Raw genomic sequence first — 21410 nt, 5'->3', positions numbered from 1 at the left:
GTGGGTGTGTCGGGGACCCATGAGTGGGCTTTAACAAGGTTTAAAGCTACATTAATGATACCATGCTGATGGGGTCTTACTTAAGCCCTGCAGGGAGACCCAGGGGGTCATTTAAATTCACACACTCTCACAACTAGAAGAACCTCTTATCAATAATGAAAGAAACCTTTGTGTGACCTCCATCTGAACTCAAAGACAGAAAACAGGAACTGCTCCACTGCTCGCTAGCTTAGCAACCACATACAAAGCATCTGAGGTAAAGTAATAAAAACCTATTAAGCATATAGTTGCTGCCTTAAACGTTTTATAAACATGTTCGATGAGTCAATTAATGGAAAATGCTGGCATGACTTATTAGTAGAGTAAATAAAGTGTGTGTGTGAGTGTGCACTGTGTATATTTATCATTTGCACAGCAATACGTAGACATGCATGCATATATTTAAGAAAAATGTGAAGATTTCAGGCTGATTTTGAAGAGCAGGTACCACAGATGGCCTGTCCATCTCCATTAGTTAAGGTGAGAACAAAGCTAAGCACAGCTCGGTCCTTTCAACATTCATATCTCAAAACTAATTGAAGCTGTCAGAAATAATTTCACAAAAACAAAAGCCTTTTCCGTCACTGAGAGTCCTTGCAAACATGCATTAGCATATAAATAATCTACCATCGAATAAAGCATGTTCACACCTTGATATGACAAGGAGAAAATGGCATCTGAATAAGTTAAGCGTTTAATTCACGCGTGCTCGTGAAACATTAAAACCTTATATTTCAGACCCTAATTAGAACGTGTAAGTATGTGATTTTGGTGTAGTTGCTGGGCAGAAAAGCATATGAAGAAAAACGACGCCCTTATATGCTGTCCTCCTCCACTTCCTGCGTCAACCGCGTGCAAAAGGCGCGTCTTTGTGCTTGCGTGCCGTACGTGTATAGCGCATTTTATGGTGGCTGTGACACATATGCAATCACACAGAGATGCAAACATATTAACCCTCACACTGGCGGAGGTGTAGCCACGCTCACAGGCTCACCGCAGAGACGGAGCGTTTGGTAAACATGCGTGCAAGACATACCGAGATATCAAGGTCTCAACAGCTGAGAGCTGCGCTACGAGGAAGTGAAAAACCACCAAAGCCAGTACAGTGCTGTCAGCCCGATAAATCTACATCATTGCGAAAGCTCCACACGCACGCATACACATAAAAACGCATGCACCCGCTTCGCGGCAACGGCGTAAAAAATGTGCTTGGTCGAAGGGTCTCTGCACAGCCGTGATTCTGAAATATTTATTATATTATATTTCATTTTATTCACATAGCAGCCGATGCCTTTTATAAAAAAAAAAAGGAACCCTGCCTGCACCATTCTCACACCTCTGTCACGGATGTTGTTGCCCACTAAACTATCTACATCTACCACATGCCCTCTCTCCCACGACCCATTTACTGCCATCTCACATCTGCCTCTTCCTTTCTCTAGCTTTGAGTTTTGATATGTGTCACCTCAGAGGGTTCACTAGCAGGTCGCCAAACTGTCTGAGTCAAACTGAAAGTCCCAACTAGGCTGTTTAAAACAAATGTTTTGTCACTAGAATATTAATCGGTGACCTATTTTTCAAGCCTTTATCTAATTTTAAAGGGTAAGTTCATACTAAAATGAAAATAAATTCTGCCGTTAATTACCCTCATGTTGTTCTAAACTTTTTTATTTTGCATTTGTTCATCTTCATTGCAGCTCTTTAATATATGCCTTCCCCTTTTTAAAAGGACCGCTGTGGGCAGCTAACTCAAAAGCTGAAGACAAAGGCCTGGCGAAGCATCATAAAGAAGGTAACTTAGTCTCTGATGATGTCTATGAGTTCCAGACTTAATGCAGTCGTTGCCTGCGAAGGATTCTCAACAAAATACTAAAAATGAATATTTGAGGACTAAAAATCGGAGGACTGTGTATAAAAATGGTTGTTACTCCTAAGCATTTTGTGTTATATTTTTGTTCAACTTTCATCTTGGTTAACTATTTTTTTATTCTGTTCTGGTGGCATACAGAGCCGAGATTATGAAAATCATGTCAGTTTCCAAATATATAAAGACCTGACTGTGCAAATAAGTGACTAAACGCAGCAGGATTTTAGCCCCTATTTTCACATTTTGGGTCACCGACAAATGCATAAAATCAGAGGCTAAATCAATGCTGCGTAGTATGTATTATCAAAGACGTGTGAAACAACAGTTTACAGTGATTCTTCCTATTGAAAATCTGTGTAATATGTGACCGCTTGTTGCCGATCTGTCATGTAGTGAGCAAACAACAGACACTAGATGATACTCCAGACAGTCGTGTAGTGTAAGAAAAGCAGCAATCCAACTACTTTTAAAAGCATCCAGTGCGGACCCAGCATTCCTGCTCAGATAGCAACACTTTTAGTCCTATCAAATCATTTGGAATTATTATCTGTGACTCAGCTGGTTTTAAGTGACCACTCAGTTTATCAAATTAAAGGTCCTGCGACTGGTTGCAGGTAATAATAGCCACTTTTCCACCAAAGGGTCGAACGGTTCTCTTTGCCGAACCATTCCATTCCATGCCGATCCGGGCCACTCAATTTCCACCTTGGTGCTGATTTTGAAGCTCTTTTGAACGTAATCTAAATACGACATTTGTTATTTGATATTTACTTCGTTAAATAACAGAAAAAAGGAACGCTTGACGAATAAAATGAAATAAAAATAAGGCGACGACATACCAAAAATGCTGAGGTGATATGCATGGCCAAATATCAATAAGCACAAGTGTTTCCTCCACAGGCCAAACTGAGTTTTTTTAAATATATATATTTAACATAGCACAACAGTTCACTTGGCTGTTCAAATAGCGTGCTTCCTCTTAGCCAACTATTGATGCCCTCTACCAGCAAGGTTCAACATAGTTGTCTAACCATGCCGAGAATTTGAAGACAAAAACAGTTGCAATCATGCCTCACCATACCAGGTTCACGTAAAAATACATCTGGACCCATACCTGACAGTTCTTAGAACCATTTACCCTGATTAGATGAACAATGGTTAGTTATAATCAATGAAAACTTAAACTAAAGCATGATTCTGAACTATATATATATATATATATATATATATATATATATATATATATATATATATATATATATATATATATATATATATATATATATAAATAAAAATGCACCCTCATTTCAGAAGTCCACCACATGCACACTTAAGCCCTCTGCTCTGTCGTGTCAGTTTGGAAAGTGCTGGGCATGAATGAATCAGTGGGGGCCAATCTAGAAGCACGACTGCTGCGCTGTTTGGTTTTTCTCGTGAGCTTACACGGACAACACAACCTGCTATTATTATCAGCAACAGCGGGAAAGAGCGCTGAAATAGGATCCACAATCACACACTCGCTTTGCACCTCTCTCCTCATTCTCTGAATTTCTGTCTGCGCTAAGCTGCGGAGGCGTAGGTGTTGAGAGGTTTATTTCTGATTGCTGTGGTGGTATAATTATGCCTGGCATTCACGTCAGCTGGAAGAGAAGACGCACGCATGTCTCTCTCGTGGTGACTCACGAGGGAAACCAGAGCTGAGGAGCCCAAGGAATGAGGAACTATTCACATGTACGCAAATAGATATACATAAAGTGATCACACTCACATGTGTATTCATACAAATCAGGGGCCTGGATTTCCCGGGCCGGATTGAGAGGGTCCTGCCAAGATCTTGTAGGGCAGGGATTCCCGAACATTAACAAGCGAAGTTACCGTATGAAATTTTCCAAATATTTTTTTTATAATTAAATATCACTTTTAAATGTTCGAACAATAGTTGGTAAGGGTCTCGTGGCATGCTGATGAACAAATTTTTTTTTCAATTAGTTTTTATATTGTAAAAATTTTTTTACAATAGCTGTAAAATATACAAGAAAAAATGAAGATGTATTTGGTATTTGGTGCTTTATTGTTACCAGGGTTCCAGAAAAGGTTCCAAAATGTATACAATCTGCAAAAAATGTGGACATTTCTATAAGAACTCGTAAGGTCGAATATATTGATATATTGCTATTTGCTAATCACAAATTACTGCAAAAGTCATGTAAATTAATTTGTAGCAACTTTGTCATAACGGCAGGAATATCTCTGCATACTTGAGGAGCCTTTGTCAACTGTCTTGGACAATGTGGAGCCTTGGAGGTAAAATGATTGAAAACCACTGCTCTGGGGTTTCTCTCAGGGAAGCCCACCTATAAAAACATTGCCTTGGACCATTTTTACAATGTTCTGTATACGAAGTTCATTGTCTACAAACTGACACACCAAAAAATATGTGACCCTGGACCACAACATCAGTCATAATGGTCACTTTTTCAAAATGAAAATCTATACATCAGCTGAATAAATAGGCTTCCCATTGATATATGGTTTGTTTTGACAATATTTGGATGAGACGCAACTATTTGAAAATCTGGAATCTGGAGGAGGGTGCAACAAATCTAAATACTTTAATCACGTCGAAATGAAGTCCTTAGCAATGCATATTACTAAAATATTAAGTTTTGATATATTTACAAAATATCTTCATGGGACTTCATCTTTACTAAATATCCTAATTATTTTTGTTATCAAAAATTTGGACTCATACAATGTATTGTTGGAAATTTGCTTCAAATTTGTGGTCAAAGGACGCATATGCTTGTAAACCAGATAACTAGTATATTAAAATTAGTATTTTAGCCAGAACCTGATTCACTAACTAGTTTGAATGGGTAGGATGACGTGTGGATCTAAACTGTAGAACCATAAATGCTTTAGGTAAGAGGTGGGTGGATGCTGCATGAAGTATAAGACTGAATGTATGTTATGCAGTGGGTGTGAGATTTTCTACACCAGTGAATTTATATATTTTAGCCTGTCGGTGCTTAACCACTTTGCAGCGGGTGACAGAAAGAGCACAGAGAGAAGCAAGAGGAAAATAGGTGCTATAAAATCATAGTTCCTCTGCAGCACTGACAGGTTATACACTTTTAAGGGGAAGATGGGATTTGATGTAAGAAGTCTCTCTATTTGCCGTAAGTCTCTTTGATGGTTTACTGCAGTGGGACGATAGACAGAGGATTTTTACATTTTCTGAAGGAAATGTGTGGACTGGCTGTCAAAACCTGCTACGATGCTAGAGTGCCATGGGTGAAAATGAGCTGGCCTCTCTATACATAATCCTTTATGGATTCAGCGCTAGGTGGCTCATACACCAGATGAACGCTGTATACCATCAATATTCACCAAAATGAATCTCATGCACCACGGATGCAGAATGTGTGCAATGAAAACGCAGAACTGAAAAGAAAAAAATTATTTGTGCTAAAAATATACTCTTTTATGTTCATGTAAGGCCGATGACACACAGAGCATGTTGCTTGGGCACTTTCCCCTTGAGAATGGTTATTTTAGATTGCCCGCGAGCCCTGTGTCTCACCTGGCTGCCTGTTGACGGCAACATTGCTCAAAAAGTTTCCCATTGTATCTACAGCCTTAGAGTAATGAGATATGTGCAGTCATGGAACTGTGACTGGTACTCACGTTTCCTGCTGCTGAAGCACAGATGTTTTCAGCTCCTCCAGATGAGCGTAGGCTTCTTGGAGCTTTTCTCTCAGGGTTCTCTCTCTCTCTGTGCTTCCTCTCTCCTGCTCCAGCTCTCTCTCGACTTCCCGCAAACGCTCCTGCAGGCGCTGGAACTCGTGCAGGATCAAATAACTTACACCGCAGTAACGACAGGTCTTGTCAGAATGATCCATCTGAACATAAACACAAATATAAACACAGTCAACCTATCACAAATATTCACAAATCTGTCATCTATCGTCCCGTCTGACTAGCCATCATTTATCTACCTATTTAACCATTTATCTACCCATCTACCTACTCACACAACCGCTTAGCACTTTACCCATCTACCACCTACTGACCTATCATCCATCTACCATTTTATCTACCCATCCATTTACTCATCTACCTATCTACCCAACTATCATGCAACTATCTACCAATTTATCTATCCATCTTCCCCAATTATCTACCCAAATATCTATCGATCCATCTACCATTCAACCATCTACCTATAAATCCATTTATCTACCCAACTATCTACCCATCAATCTAAACTATGTACCATCTATTTGCCGCCCAAATATCTACCCAACTATTTACCTAGCTATTCATCTACCACCTAACTCTGTCTACCAACTATCTACCTATCTATCCTTTTACCCGCATACTATCTACTTATACATCTACCTATCTATCTATCTATCTACCAATCTAACGTACAACTATCTGATTCATCTATCTACTGCCCAACTATCTACCTATCTCTCCATCTACTTACCAAGCACCTACACATTTATCCACATAACTATCTACATATCTATTCATCTAACGCACAACTATCCACCCAACTATCTACCTGTTTAATTTTATCAGTAGCCCAACTATCTATTGATCTATATTTCTACCACACAACCATCCGCCCATCCATCAAAAGCCTAGCAACACCACTGCAAACACACCCAAAAATGCCAGGACTCCAGAGAGCGAAAATTAGTCATTGATTACATATCAAAGACCTTATTTGCGCTTTCATATAAGTCAGTTCTATACACCGTTGCACTTCACTGAATCCAGTGGCAGCTTTATAATGACCTTATGAGAATGACAAACAACCGAGCCTCGCCACTCCTCCCTAGAGTGAAAGAGACCTGTCATCGCAAATGCCACACAAAAGCCCACTAAACCTTGATCTGAACAGCACAATGCTGGCAACGTGTTTCCCTTTCATTTGTGACTACAAGCAACAATTAACAGAAGAGACTCAGCAGACGCAGCAGTTTTTTTTTGTTGTTTTTTTGCGGCAGCGTCAGTTTCTGTTACACTTACTGTAAGAGATCATGTGTTCGTGATGGCCGGGCACGCAGCTGTAAAGATATATGGTCTGCGACTCGTTCTGATTATAGCGCTTGTAAAAAGAGAAGTGATAGAGATGTTCTTGCTGAGCGGAGAAACCAAATGATTTATTTGCATTTGTATCATCCCATCTTTCACCAGTCATTTTCACCCCTTGGCTCTTTGCTTATTTTCAGGTCGGCTATTGTGCTGATCAACACCCAAACGCAACACTTGGCTCTATGGGTTTGACCCCGTCTCAGTTAAAGCCTGCCTGTGATCCTGCTTACCTAACTGTCTAAACACACGCGCGCAATCCTCTGCCTCCCGGAGAAATGCGAACATTTGCACGAAATCTGAAAACCCTGATCCCCCCGCTCTTTCTCCCTCACGCATTCAGAGACAGGCACGCATGCATAGGCTTAAACACACACGCACATGCTGGCCTTAGGGGAGGATGTCTGCCACCAGTAGGAACGTGTTCCCTTGACAGTGATGGCCCTCCGGGAGGCCTATGCCCCTGGCACTGACACATTCGCTTAGCACTCAAACACACTTACGCATACCCACTGCCCTCCTCACACACATGCTTACACACATACCTTGTACCGTGCTGGATGGATACTTCAAGACATGAAAGGCCCTGTTTCTACATCTCTTCTCAAGGGAAAAATATAAAAGCCTTCAGTGAATAGAAGAAAAATCACATTTTCAGATTCAAAAATTTGACTGACAGGTCACGTCGGTCGCACGTTTTAAAGTCAAATGAAAGGCGCAGTGTGTAATTTCTGTGCTATTAGCAAAATTGCAAAAATAATGACTTCGGATGAGTCCTATTTTTCCACTGTCTGACAAACAGGCCGTCCCAAATTATGCCACTGTTGCTGTAACTCCTAAAGCAAACAGACTGCAGTTCCTTTTTAGTGCTGCTAGTTGTGCAGAAATTACACACTTCCCATTTAAGGTCATTTAGAAGCCAAAATGAGCCTATTTTATGTCTTTTTAATTGATATGATGGCGCTTGCCACAATTCCCTAGGATGAGATGAATTAAACATATGACTCATAACAGGGGGGCCGAAAATAACAGCAGAGGTCTTATCAAGGAAAGAGGCATAATTAATTTAAATGGAACCTTTCTGCCTTCATCAAACATCAGGGGTTATCGTCTCATGCACACCGGGTAGGAAAAAGCAGTTTACGTGCCATGGTCTTCAAAAACAGACCCCTAATCTTTTTTTTTTTCTACTCACCCCTCCCCTATTCTCATCTGCCTCCATCAAATCCTGTGTCAGAAATGGGTCAGTGTTACAGGCACGCAACATTCCGCCAGTACCTCCACAAATGACCACACCCCCTCCGACCGTTACACAAAGCAACCTGTTATCAATTTCCTCTGATAATTCTTTATTTAAATCATCTGGGACACAAAGTTGCTTGACAAATAACGGAACTGTACCTTAACTCGTCTTTACTTTAAGTAGATATAAAAGCATGTTATGCAGTAAAATGCACTCAAAAATACAACGCCATCTTTGACCTTGTCATTTGTTTTTTTTCACTTAATACAAAAGTAGAAATAGTAGATTGTTGTTGTTCAACATTTGAAGTGGATCAAAAAGTTAACCAAGGTTGTCCTAAGACAAGAAAATAGTTTTGTTTCAGGTTTTAGGACAATGTTGAAATAAAGGTTTTGATTCACTTCAAATGTCGACAACTGTATAACTTGTTGTCATCCTGACAAGAAGCGCAATGAAGGACGTCAAATATTGGAGACAATTTGGCCATATGTTATTGTGTATGGTAGTTATGGTAGTAAATAATAAAAGATCTCTATGTTTTTGATCTTCTCTTATCTCCTATACCAATGAAATAGTCACAGACACTGCTGATCATGTAAAGCAGTTAAGGAATTTCTCCTTGATTTTCCCCCAGTTTCTCTAAATTGTGTTTGAGAGCAAGTGTGCGATTGGAGCATAAGAGGGCGGTTCGTGACTGCAGCTTTGTGGATTTTCAGGGAGATAAAGGCCCCCGTGGTGCTCACTGTACCATGAGCCAATGCTGAGATTCTCATCTGGACCTACAGTGCCAACACATTACATGACAGCAGGATGGCCGTTGAGAGGGAAATTGGGGAGGGCGGGGTGGGGTGGGGGGTAGACTAGGACTTGGGGCAGGAGGGGGCAGACGATGGCCTTCAGCAATCATGGGTGAATTTGACGCCTGGATGAGTTCTACCAATTCCCTCCTTCCTCTTCCGCCTTCACGCACACTTCCTTGCGTGGAGGGAGAAGGAGGGCAGTGGCTGAAAGAATCACCTTTGACCGCATGTTGATCTACAGCCCAACGCACACAGAGAAAAACAAGCCGCAAGCCATGGGGCGGAGCATTGTTTTCCATTGTTCTTATGACAGAAAAATAACAAGAACACTTCTTTTTTGCTATGGCTTTTTTCATTCAAGTTTTGAGTTTTAGCCATGAAACTATACTTTCAATTAAGAAAAATATAAATATATTATTTCATAATGATAATAATTCTATATATTATTACATTGTTTTCTTCTATGTAACTTCTCAAAATAGAAGTCACTGTATCCCTCGTGGTGTCATATTTTTAAGTCAACATATAAAAATGAATCTGTATAAATTTTGTGTACCATTCAAAATTTTGTGTTGTTTTTTAAATGATTTTATAATAGTTGTATTTTGCCCGTCAAGACTGCATTTACTTGTCTGAAAACAATAAAACAGGAATAATGTGTAATAATAATACCATTTAAAATAAACATTTTAAAATGCAGCTCATTCTTGCAATGCACCCAGTGTCGCGTGATACTTTGGAAATCATTCCAATGCTGATTTGGTGCTCAGTACACATTTAATATTATCGCCCCTTTGAGCTGATTCATACATTGCTGTACAATCATAAACGTCTTTAATGCCACTTTTGATCAATATAACGTGCCTCTGCTGAATAAAAGTACTAATTTCTTGACTGACTACGAACATTTAAATGGTAGTGTGTATGTATGACGTATAAGTAAATGAACATCTAGAAATATAATATAAAATTAATTTCCTGAAACCGTAAATGGTTTGAGCCTTGATTTTAATCAGAAGCCAGCCTCTACCTGAAATGCCACCTCTAATGAAAACATTCATTCTTGCGTTTTGAGTAATAGTTCACGTATGTGTCACCGTATGAAGCTCTGGATGGAAAACAAAAACCTTTAGACATCCTCAATAAACCTCAAAAAAATGGCGTATTTTCCACTACGGTAAAAGTGGAAGATTATTCTTGCCGTTTCAACCACATGCGTTACACTGCAGTTCCTGATAAAGTTACCAGCTAATCAAATGTTATTTTCACACCAAAGCCAAATTACATTTGCATTTTGCACTACCCAGCCTAAGACGCGCAGGAGAGAGATGAGAGAAGGTGTTGTTTGAGCACAGAGGGTGAGCAGCGGGAGGAGCCGAGGGTACTATCTTGCCATTAAACAGGCGACACGTGCCGCCATTATTCCCCCATGTCTCCCAAAGGTAGAAAAATGTGGCTGTTTTTGTCCCATTCATTATTTAGAGAGCAACAGAGCTAGAGAGAGGCACCAGAGTGGGACTCGGTGGGATCTCCGTCGCTCCTCTCGTCACATTGCCACGCTAACATCAAAAATAAATCGAATAAATCTTAAAATAGGTGGATGCGGGTTAAAGTCAGGAAGGAAAAAAAACATGAAGTGAAGTCAATTTATCGATAAAACAGAAGTACAGTAGGTGTGTATGCGTAAACGTCGAACGCGCTTTATCGTTTTTGATTGACATCGGAGACAAAAATGCTGTGTGTGAAAAACTCTTTTTACGAGGCATATAAAAATAGTTAAATTAATTGCTCGTAGCCTAAGGATAATAAAAGGCGTTCTTGACCTTGTGTTTACCCTGTGAGTGGCACGCCATGAATCTGACACGGAACACAATGCTAAAAGGAGTTCATTTAAATGGGATCCTCCCTGTGTAAAGACGTTTCATAATGCAAGGGTGTCTTAGGGCAAAATGTGCACGTGACTTCACCAAAAAAAAAGGTTGGTGAGCGTAGTTTGGTATCTTAACTTTCAGTTCTATAGATAAATCAGAGAGTAAAAATACTCTTATGCATATAAATAGTCGATGTTCCCAGTAGACAGTCTTAAATATATACGGTATAAGAAAAAAAAATACATTCTCTACATTACTTTTAAAGAAGGAAATCCTTAGCATTTCGAGAACATTGATCTACTGCTTTTTAATGCTTTCCCGTGTCACCCCGGCAAACACAAAAAGGTAAACCGGCCTGTTGTGGAGTTGTGAGAGAAAAACACAGGCGGAAAAAAGGCAAATGAAGAAAGTCTAAATGTTTTCGCTACACAAAGTAGGTTTCGCTAATATAACTCCTCCGAATGACCCAGTGCAACGCGATCTCTTTAGGAAACAAAGGCACCTGATAAATCAGAGAGAACGAATGCTGATCTTCTCATATCTCTTGCCAGCTGCCCCTGAGCATAACGGATCACAAAGGATCAAACTTCCATCTCTATCGTGCAGAGATGTGAAGTGCCTGTAATTATAATGGCGTACAATAGCAACCAAATTGAGAACCTATGCAATTACATCTGCACAGCAGGGGTGCGAAATCTGTGAAATGAACGTTGTTTACCTGCTGTATTTCCAGGGGTAGGGGGTACGAGGGGACGTGAATTTCCATTTCTCCTTTATCAGCTGTCTCCTTAGGTGTCTCCTCTATAGGACAGAAGGCAAAGAAATGCTAATTTGACTGAATTTACTGACAGAGACAGTATACAAGCAGGGTTTTTTTTAATCATTACAAAATATAACTCCTAAATCTCTAGCTGTTTCATTCTCAACTTGATGTACTAAAATATAACTGAAATAACAATTAATAAAAACTATACATACATACGTGACCAATGAAATTACAACGTCAAATATACAAGTAAAAACCCATGTAGCTTAGTATATATATATATATATATATATATATATATATATATATATATATATATATATATATATATATATATATATATATATATATATATTGATCATAACAGCCTATCACAACGGCACTAAAAAGACATTGTCTCACAGCTAATATAAACAGAGCAAAAATAACTACAAAAATAACTATGCCATGATAATTCATTCATTCCACGACTTTTTAATAAAACATTCAGGAGTCACTTTGAGTTTTATTTTAAATCCTTTCGCTGCTAGCAGAATAGCAAAAATGTAAGCTAGCTTGAACACAAAGGAACTGTTTGTTTGAATGCCTGATAGCTTTCAACATTTTAATGAAAAGACTCGGATTTAAAAATATATATATATATAACTGCACGTAAAAAGTAATTACATACCCATTATTTTGCTACAAAACGGCTGAATTCGGTTCGTTTAAATCACTGCCCGTGAAAAGCACGCCTTTGGGGCGAAACTTAAGCGTTACGCGGTCACCATGACGACGACGCTCGTTTCTACGCAAGCAGCGTAAAGAATAGAACGCTCTATGAACCGTTTGAACCGGCTGAGTATTCTCAGAGCGAAGGAGAGTGATTCATTTACCCGGCCCACAAACTGACGGAACAGCGTGTATTTAAGGATCCTCCTTAGACGGTGCCGTGCCCACGTTTCGCTTCCTTGACAGTAACTTTATGGGTTAATAAAGTTTGCGTGGCTTTTTATTGTAAATCGTGTCTAAAAATGCAGCCGCTCCGTGCGTCTTCGTGATGGCTGATCCGTATTTACAGCAGAATAGCGAGGATCTGCGTGATAAAAATAAAACGAGTGGGCTTTGAGGGGATTTTTTTAGAGAAAATCCTCGAAACCCCGTCCTTATGTGTCTCTCCACGTTAAACCCTGGAAGACACGCAACGTCCGGGCAGAGCTCGTTCTGCTGCTAACGGGTGTCTTTGGATTCTATCCTTTCAAGATCGAATAATAATGTCACAACGTTATAATAATAACAAGTTATATTAACAGTATAGGCACGCTGCTTGCTTATTAATCGTTTGAAGTCATGTTAATCCAACAGAGAGCGACCACCGTTTAATGGCAGCGTGCCCTGGGGGACTGGGAAGCTCGCGTTTATAGAGTTCATCCAGGCACGCTATGTGTATGGGGAAGTGTGTAATGTAAATAGAACCTTGCAGAAAGGACGAGTCACTGAATGAGTGTGTTTGCGTGCGCGCGCGATCCCGTGTGCGTGCCGTGGCGTAAATGTGGACTTTGCGTGAGAGCGCGGAAGGAACGGGTGGAATCTACAAGAATAAAAATAAAATGTAGGTTTTTTTAGCAACTTGTAAAATACGTGTACTTTCGTAGAGGCATTGGAGACGGCCCTGTCATTTGACAGCTTTTTTTTATTTTAGATTTGTTCTGCTGTATTGTGCTGCATGTCATAAAATAAGGTTTTAGTAAAAAAAAAAAGTAAATTGTATGTAAATAAACCTCAACGAGCCAATTTATTGTAAAAAAAAAAAAAATATATATATATATATATATATATATATATATATATATATATATATATATATATATATATATATATACGCTTGCACATACACCAGTTTTTGTAAGTGTAAATAAATAAGGTAGGCTATATGCCAGCATGTCAAAATGCGCGCCGTTTGTGTCTACTCGTTTATATATTTAGTCAGATAACGTTTTATTTAGTTGTTTACTCGCTCTGTTGTTTAGTAGGGCATGTTTTCCTCTGTGCAATAAATAGGCTTGCTGAGGTTTGTTATTTGTCTCCACGTAGAACCGTTCAGCCTCGCGCTCAGTCCCGGGGGATTTGCGCCTCCCGGGGAACCTAAAAACACCAAATGGTCTTTTCGTGCTGTCTGCACGCAAACGCGTGTTAACCCAATCTCGCAAAATCAATTAAAGCTGACGGCCAGTGTGTCGCTTTCCCTATCAGCGGCGTGACTGCTGTTCACGTTATCGTCCCGGTTCCGTGACAGAGCGCTTTAAAGCATAAGGTGCCTGACGTTTACCGGGCAGCTTCATGCCGGCGGCCAGTTATAGGAAATAAACTCACATTTAAAAAGAACCGAGAAGTGGGCGAGGGGTACGTAGCCCGTGATACATCGAAAGAGACAGGAATGTGACCTTACATACATTTACTTATATATATAAAGACGGGCAATAGGCTTACGTACATTTTCGAAGGAGACTGCGTGCACGCCTGTGTGTTTAAAGATGGAGGAAGGGAGATTTAAAAGAGCCCTTGTGAATAGATTTGCATGAGAAACGCAGAGGCGACTCGGCTCTTCTCACGGCAGCGCGTTGTGTTACACATTTAAGCGGCGGATGTCGTGACAATCCCCCGCCGTATCAGTTCAAATAACCGCTGTGACTTACTGAGAGCAGTCACGCATTAAGCACTGGGGGCGTGGCATCAACAACTGCGTCACAACTGCTGTAAATCCTGCCTGTTCTTCGCCACAAAGAAAACAACTGGTGTAAAATGCGGGCTGCATTATGTTAATTGTTGCACTTGAAGAATACATATTCTTTATAATGATTATGATTGTGTATAATTATTTTGTTTTTGTCTGTGAATGTGTATTACAAATTATATGATATTACACATTTCGGATGATAAAAGTATACTACTTTTTGATTACATTTACATTACACCTATTTCGTTTTTCACATTGATTTGATCTGATTTATGTGTGTGTGTATATATATATATATATATATATATATATATATATATATATATATATATATATATATATATATATATATATATTATCATATAGGCTAACTGTATTAAAATTGCATTACATAATTATGGGTATGCATGTACACTGCCTTACATACTTACTTTTTCGATTCATCAAAATATCCACCATTAGCAGCTATTACAGTTCTGCATAATCCGGGCATCCGAGCTGTCAGTTTATTCGAACATTGACTTGATACATTACTCCAAGCCTCCTGAAGGATTGCCCAAAGATGATTCTCACTGGTTGGGTACTTTTTATGGACATCACGGTCTAGTTCCTCCCATGTTAGCTCAACTTTGACATGTATATATTGATCATGTAATCAGAATGAAAATTATTACGATAATGTCAAGTTACTTTAACACATAACATAATTGCACCAAAAAAGATAAGGATTTATTCTGATATCATCCAAAAACACTATATACAGAACTATATACGTTTTACTTATTATTATTTACAGATTTAAATGAAATTCTTTTCAGTGTGGTCTCAAACTTTTGGAACACATTCATTCATTTATTGTCTGAAAATGTGGGGTAAAAAAAAAACAGTAAAAAAAGCTCTTGGTTTTCACATTATGGAAGAATCGGTGCATAATTGCATGAACGTCACTGACCCTAATAACTGACAGCGGAGACAATACACATCAGTGCTGTAGTTCATGCTGAGTTGTGTAATTAAAAAAGATTAAAGAACAGGTTTGGACTCAACATGGTGACCTTAGATACACTTTAATGCATCATGTCACAGAATGGATTAAAATCGCATTGTTAATCATCAACAGAGTGTGCCTGGAGTAGATAAACCATGGAAAGATCTAAGCAATGAGGCTTTCTTGTCAGTACATCTAACCACATAAATCATCTGCCCCATCAGAACAATCAATCTCAAAAGACATGTAACAGGCAACATTAATGGGCTATTTCCACTCGAAATTGTTAATCATTTTAAATCATGGGATTACATTTCACTCTGTTTGTATTTGGGTACTCGGGTATCAGAATTTCACTGTACAGTTGGGTCAACGTCCTTATTTGCATATTAATGAAGTCGGTAACAATGAATGAATGCATTCGGGCACACAACCTGTTTAAATAACCGAAATAAACAATATTTAGTTTATGATCCGTTGACTTTTGCTACACAACTTTAGCACCACATTTAGTGTCAGCACAGCAAAAGCATAAACATATCTGTTAACACTCTTTCATATTTCAAGACTGAAACACATGATTACCCTTTTAAGTCATAAACGTGAAACATTGCTTTACTCGGGATTAAAGTGGCCACTGCAGGCTTTAAAAAGAGAGGACTTGTAGTATCTTGTTCACGTCTGAACGTTAGCCGTGCTTCATTTTCCGGTTGCTTAAAACGAACTCAACTAACCCAGTCCAGTCGTTATTAATTTCATTATCCGTTATGGCTTTGCATAATCAGCTACGGAAGATTATCAGTCCAAAAGATAACCCTACGCTCTTTTCCCATTCATAAGCGTCGTCTGTTTTTTGGCAGACCTGCCACTATCTTCCTCTCCCTCAACTGCGACTGTTTTAGTGGGCCGTTCTCCAGCCAGCTCTCCCAAACCCGATCCGTATCAGTCCCTCTCCGTCGGTACTCCACCAGACCACCCCTGAAGGTAGGCAGGAAAGGGGAAAACAGTCTTCTAGCCCCGAAAGAAAGAGATTCCTCTGTGAGAAAGCAAACACTCTCAGCGACAATAGCTCCTTCATTGAAACGGCTATTGTGTGGATGTTTACTACTAAGCTCTGTGAGAGACCGGTGGGAGAGATTGTTCTGGAAAGAATCTAATCAAGCAGTTAAATAGAGTACGTGGGGGGGGATTTAAACGGACTGATTGAAGCTGACAGTAAGGAAGTGGTTGTGTGTGTCCGCTTGATTAGAATCTTCCAAGTTAAGTGTGACATAAATGCGCGATGCATAAATAATGATACGTTTCAGTTTGCTCCTCAATACAACATAACTGACTGATTATATCAGCGCACGTGAACACCGTGTTTAACAGGTGACCTTTAATGATCATTTCTGTGGAACAGGTTATCTTTGTGAGCGTTAAGGAGTCGGCATTGAATATAATTTGCTTAGATTAATATTTCACAAGGTTTTTTGCATGTACGTTTTCGTTAATCAGGGTTCAGCGTCACTGCAATGCATAAGCTCATATGTGAGTAATACGTAGCATGGGTAGCATTAGCCAACAATACACTGTACGTGTCAACATAATAAAATATATCAAATAACTATATCAAAAATATACTAAAACTTCATTGTTGATTAGTAATATGCATTGCTAAGAACTTCATTTTGATAACTTTAAAGGCAATATTGTCAATATTTAGATTTTTTTGCACTCATATTCTCAGATTTGAAAAAGTAAGATGTCAGCCACACCTCCTTTTCCTCGCATTAACTTTTCATTTTATACGCTGAGGGGCAAAAACAAGCTTCCATGTGACACTGCATGTGACCTATGAAGTGGTGAGTAAGTTGTTTTTGTTGATTGTGATTAAGTTGTTGTTGGGCATGGCTGAATTTGAACTCCAGTTTCTAATTAGGAACTGGTTTCGAGCCCAAAGCCTCCACTTCACGCGAACATAAAACACGGAATAAATCATGTCTTGTCAACATCAACTATATCAGTCAAACGGGAATGGGAAATATTAAACTTGAACAAAATGTTGTATGAAACACATTTGTTTTACTTCATGAAGAGTGGCCGTGTCATAAGGTTCTGAAATAAACCCATTGTTCAAGAAACAACCCAGTATCTGTAATTAAAGCACTGCTGGAAACACTGCTTGAGAGTCCAGCCAACAGCAGTAAAATGGCAGCTCAGCATAAGGACACGAATGTGAGGGGAATTTTAAGTTCTCAGGCCCGGATCATGAGTGGCTTCTTCTGCTTTAATTCAACGTGAAGAACTGTTCAGTCCTCTCGCATAAAAGCGTACTCATGTATACACACGCACACACATACATGGAATTCCGGTGACGCAGGTAGTGTGAGACTATGTGCCCTCACTGTTGCCGTGACAACCTGCCTGGGCTTGTTCTGTGCGAGTGGAATGAGCAGCACTCTGATGTCGGATCAGTTGCATGGAGGGAGCCAGTGTTTGTTCTTTGTCACCTGTTACCTCCTCACTGATCCCTCTGTCGTGCCCCCCACACTTGGATACACCGACATGTCGTCTCGCACGTGCCGAGCAGGTGAAGTTTGGTGCTTTACACATATGAATGCCGCAAAAGCCATTCTTTTTAAATTCTCTAAATCAGTTGACTCCTCCGAGAGGAAAACTTGTTGCAATATTTTGGAAATGTGATTAAAGGATTTGGTGTGGGTGTCCAGGTCTGGTTTGGCCTCCACGTCCGAAGCTTGATTGGATTAGCAATATGTTCCTTTTTACAATGTTACTGAACACACTCGAGGGGCCTCTAGGGTGACAAAAATCTGCTATTGTCCAACCTCTTGCTTAAGGGTTTATATAAGGTATTGTGTGCCTTCGATGAAAAGTGTTACCAGTGACTAATACTCAGGAATGTTTGAAGATGTTAGAGGCTGGATTGAGATCCCTCAGGTTAGGGGAAGTTACAGTTGTAAGAAACACCCAGACAGGCTAACACTTGACACGACGGCATGCATTCTCTACAACACAGACCTGGAATCCAGCTGGGCTTTTGAACGTTAGCTTATCTTGCTGGCTTTCATAGGAACTTGCATTTAGGAGACAGCAACGTAAAATAGCTGGTTCAAAATAGACATACAGTCAAAAGTTTGAATACAGTTGACAGAATTTAAATGCCTTATGACTATTTGCTCTGAGGGCTTTTGTTTAAATGATTCAAATGAGTTCTGTAATCAAATGTATGTTTTGCCTTTACAAATGGATGAGTTGGACAGATAGTAAAGGATATGCTGCCAACAAGTGTCTAGCATACATAGGAACTCCTTCAAGATGATTCAAAAAGCATCCCAGTTGCCTGATAAGTCTACAAAGCTGTTGTCAAGGCAAAGGGTGGCTATACTTCAGTTGAGTTTTCATGAGTTTACTATTACTTGAAAATGTTTACAAGAGTTAAAGAGTAAATAAAACCACATATGACTGTGTGTATGTGCACACTTTATGCTAATCACACACATCCTGCACAGAGCAAACAATTTATTTTCAGGTGCACCCATCAGAGTTCTGTGAATCACAGTGGTGGCATGTTGATCAGCTCTGATTCTTCTGATAACCAGAAACTGTGATGCAACAGTAAACTTTACCCTGCAAATTTATCAGCAGAGATCATTTCCTTTATGAGAGATACACCGAGTTCTTTCACCCTAATGAGGTTCCTCACTGCCCCTGCCCCTTTGTCTATCATCTTTTTCCCTTTCACTTTGTCTATCGCTCTCTTTTTCCAGTGTGGTTATATGGGTGGGAGGGATGAGTGTTATGCATATACTGCCGGGGCGTATGCATTCCTGCAGGGCTCAGCATCCTGTTCCTTTTGTCTCCACCTCCAGCACCAGTCTCAAGCTGTGCGGCACGTACGCTGCCCCTAGCTTCACACCTCCCCCGCTTTTTTTACCCTTCCTCTGGGCATCCAGCATATTCCAGAACCTCCCATCGCTCCAGTCAGGAAATGGTACCAGGGGGTTTGCTACAACTCTGCCTATCCATGAATCAAGTGTTCATGATGATTTACAGGCAGCACTTCCATCCTGGATGGTAGTTTTATTGCTTCCTTGTCTTTTTCAATTGGCATGATTAGTGCTTCAGACGGAACGGAAAAGGCAAATAGCATGAAATGACAGCAGAGACTGTACAAGACTCTCAGAATAAAACTACAATTGCTTGCGTGATCATAAAAGCATTTCGCATTTTTAGTGTCTAGATGTAAGCATGTATGATTGCAGTTGTGTCCCAATCCATCACGCATTAAGCACAGACTGAGATCTCTCCTGCCTCCTCACATTTACTCCACCTGTTTACACTAGCAATGAGCCTCCCTCATCCACCTCCTTCCTGTTCTCCATTCTCCCCGTCCTCGCCTTTCCTTTACCCTAATCCTCCAGATGGAGATTTTCAGAGAAAACTGAGAACTGCAGTCTGTCATGAGAGGTCGAAACAGTATGAAATAATCATCAAGAATGCACTGGTGGTGGTAATCATGTTTTAGGACACCTATAGCCTGCTGAGTAAGCTAATCATTCACATGTCTTCCACAACACCCAAGATTTACTGCTCAGATAGAAGCATGAGTGAGTGAGCTATTGGCATATAGGAGGGAAATGGAAGCAGAGGTCTGGACTAAGAAGAACTTGATAACCTTTTGGCCTCTAGATAGAGCCGCTATATATTCTTCAGTCCAATTCAGCCTCCTATCAAGTTTCTGCCCTGCAAATTTGTCCATTTCTGGATAGCCTTGGCCCTAACCTCCCTGATCCCCATATCCACTGCCTGACCTGCTCTAAAATCCAATTAGAGAAACAGACAATGACAGGTAGACGACTCAAAGAAAAGTGAAAGAACGGCTTGATTGCTCCGTCAGACTACCAAGCCCTCATAGAAATCCAAAATACTCTTTTCCCACAAGAAAAGGGCACTTGATAAAAAAATGAGCGAGATGGCGAGATGAATTGGAAGCGCGCAAAGAACAAAATCCAGGGGGAAAATCCTGAGCTTGACCAACACTGGCTGTTAGAGCCCTCTACTTCAGGGCAGAAAGCAGAGGTCATGCAGAGCAGGGCTGCTTTTAAGGTCATGCTAAGTTCAGGGCACAATCTCCTTCCCATATTTGGTCCGCCCCTGTTGCTCTTAAGGGCTTATGGTAGAAATTTGAAATGATGAAAAAAGTGAGCTGGAATGTTCATTGGTTGCAGCTGGGCGTCATTGGAGCAATATGGAACTGGGTTGAGCAGGAAGTATGGGGATTCAAGCATCATGGAGCTCTCTATGAGCTCTTTTTGGCTCTCCCCAAGCCTAACCCTCTTCTAAGAAGCAAACAAGAAGTCAAATATTTGAAATCAACATAAGAAGTTAAATATCTGAATCACGCACATTCTTTGCCTGTCTCTTCCAAACATACCTTAAACAAATATGTCTCTCTCCAATGTGAGATTTATCAGTCATTTAGCAATCTTGTGACTAGGAATTACTGTAGGGAGTGCAGCTGCTTCATGTCATCCAGTGGATGTCTGGCAAGTAATTCAAAGTTGTGCCCAAGGGTTCACATCTTTGATTGCTGCTCTCCGTGGCCTTTAGAAACACAAGGCACAGGCGTTGAGGGAGAAAGGTCGGGGGAAGCATGCAGAAAGAAAACTGATAGTGGGTAAAGAAGAAGGGTAAGTTTCTGCTTTTTAGGGTCACATCCCAGCAGGTTGTAATCAGTGACTTCCCTCAAGGGGAGACCCTCGACTCCTCCCTGCTGGCTGTCCTTTGCCTTTCGCTGCCACCTCGGTTGTTCCAGCCCCTGGGATGTAAAGCGATAGGAGCTGTAATAATTCCACAAGGGCAGTCAGGCAGACAAACAGCACCCAGCTTTACATGTTCCAGAGCTGTTTACACTTTATATTTGGGTGAAGTTCTAGTTATCTGTCAGGGCCTATCCCACATTGTGACTCGGCCTTAGTACTGAACATTACTTATGATAACATAAGGTCACAGAT

General features: G+C 40.1%; 1 protein-coding gene across 3 annotated transcripts in view; it reads right to left on the bottom strand.

Annotated features, from left to right (window-relative positions):
* Positions 1–14503, bottom strand: part of lekr1 (leucine, glutamate and lysine rich 1) — a 77904-nt gene extending 63401 nt beyond the window's left edge. For 2 of the 3 annotated variants that reach the window (XM_043232834.1, XM_043232836.1), the window contains exons 1-3: positions 12360–13349; positions 11642–11724; positions 5594–5808 (exon numbers count right to left, since the gene is read on the bottom strand). In XM_043232834.1, the coding sequence (XP_043088769.1) occupies positions 5594–5808; positions 11642–11724; positions 12360–12363 (302 nt within the window). In that variant the 5' untranslated portion in view covers positions 12364–13349. Of the gene's footprint in view, positions 1–5593; positions 5809–11641; positions 11725–12359; positions 13350–14162 lie in introns of those variants that run through there. The other variant, XM_043232835.1, reaches the window with a different exon arrangement.
* Between the last annotated feature and the right edge of the window lie 6907 nt (positions 14504–21410).

This window comes from Puntigrus tetrazona, unplaced genomic scaffold (assembly GCF_018831695.1).
Source record: "Puntigrus tetrazona isolate hp1 unplaced genomic scaffold, ASM1883169v1 S000000715, whole genome shotgun sequence".
NCBI lineage: Eukaryota > Metazoa > Chordata > Actinopteri > Cypriniformes > Cyprinidae > Puntigrus > Puntigrus tetrazona.
This window is presented reverse-complemented; position numbering and strand designations above follow the sequence as displayed.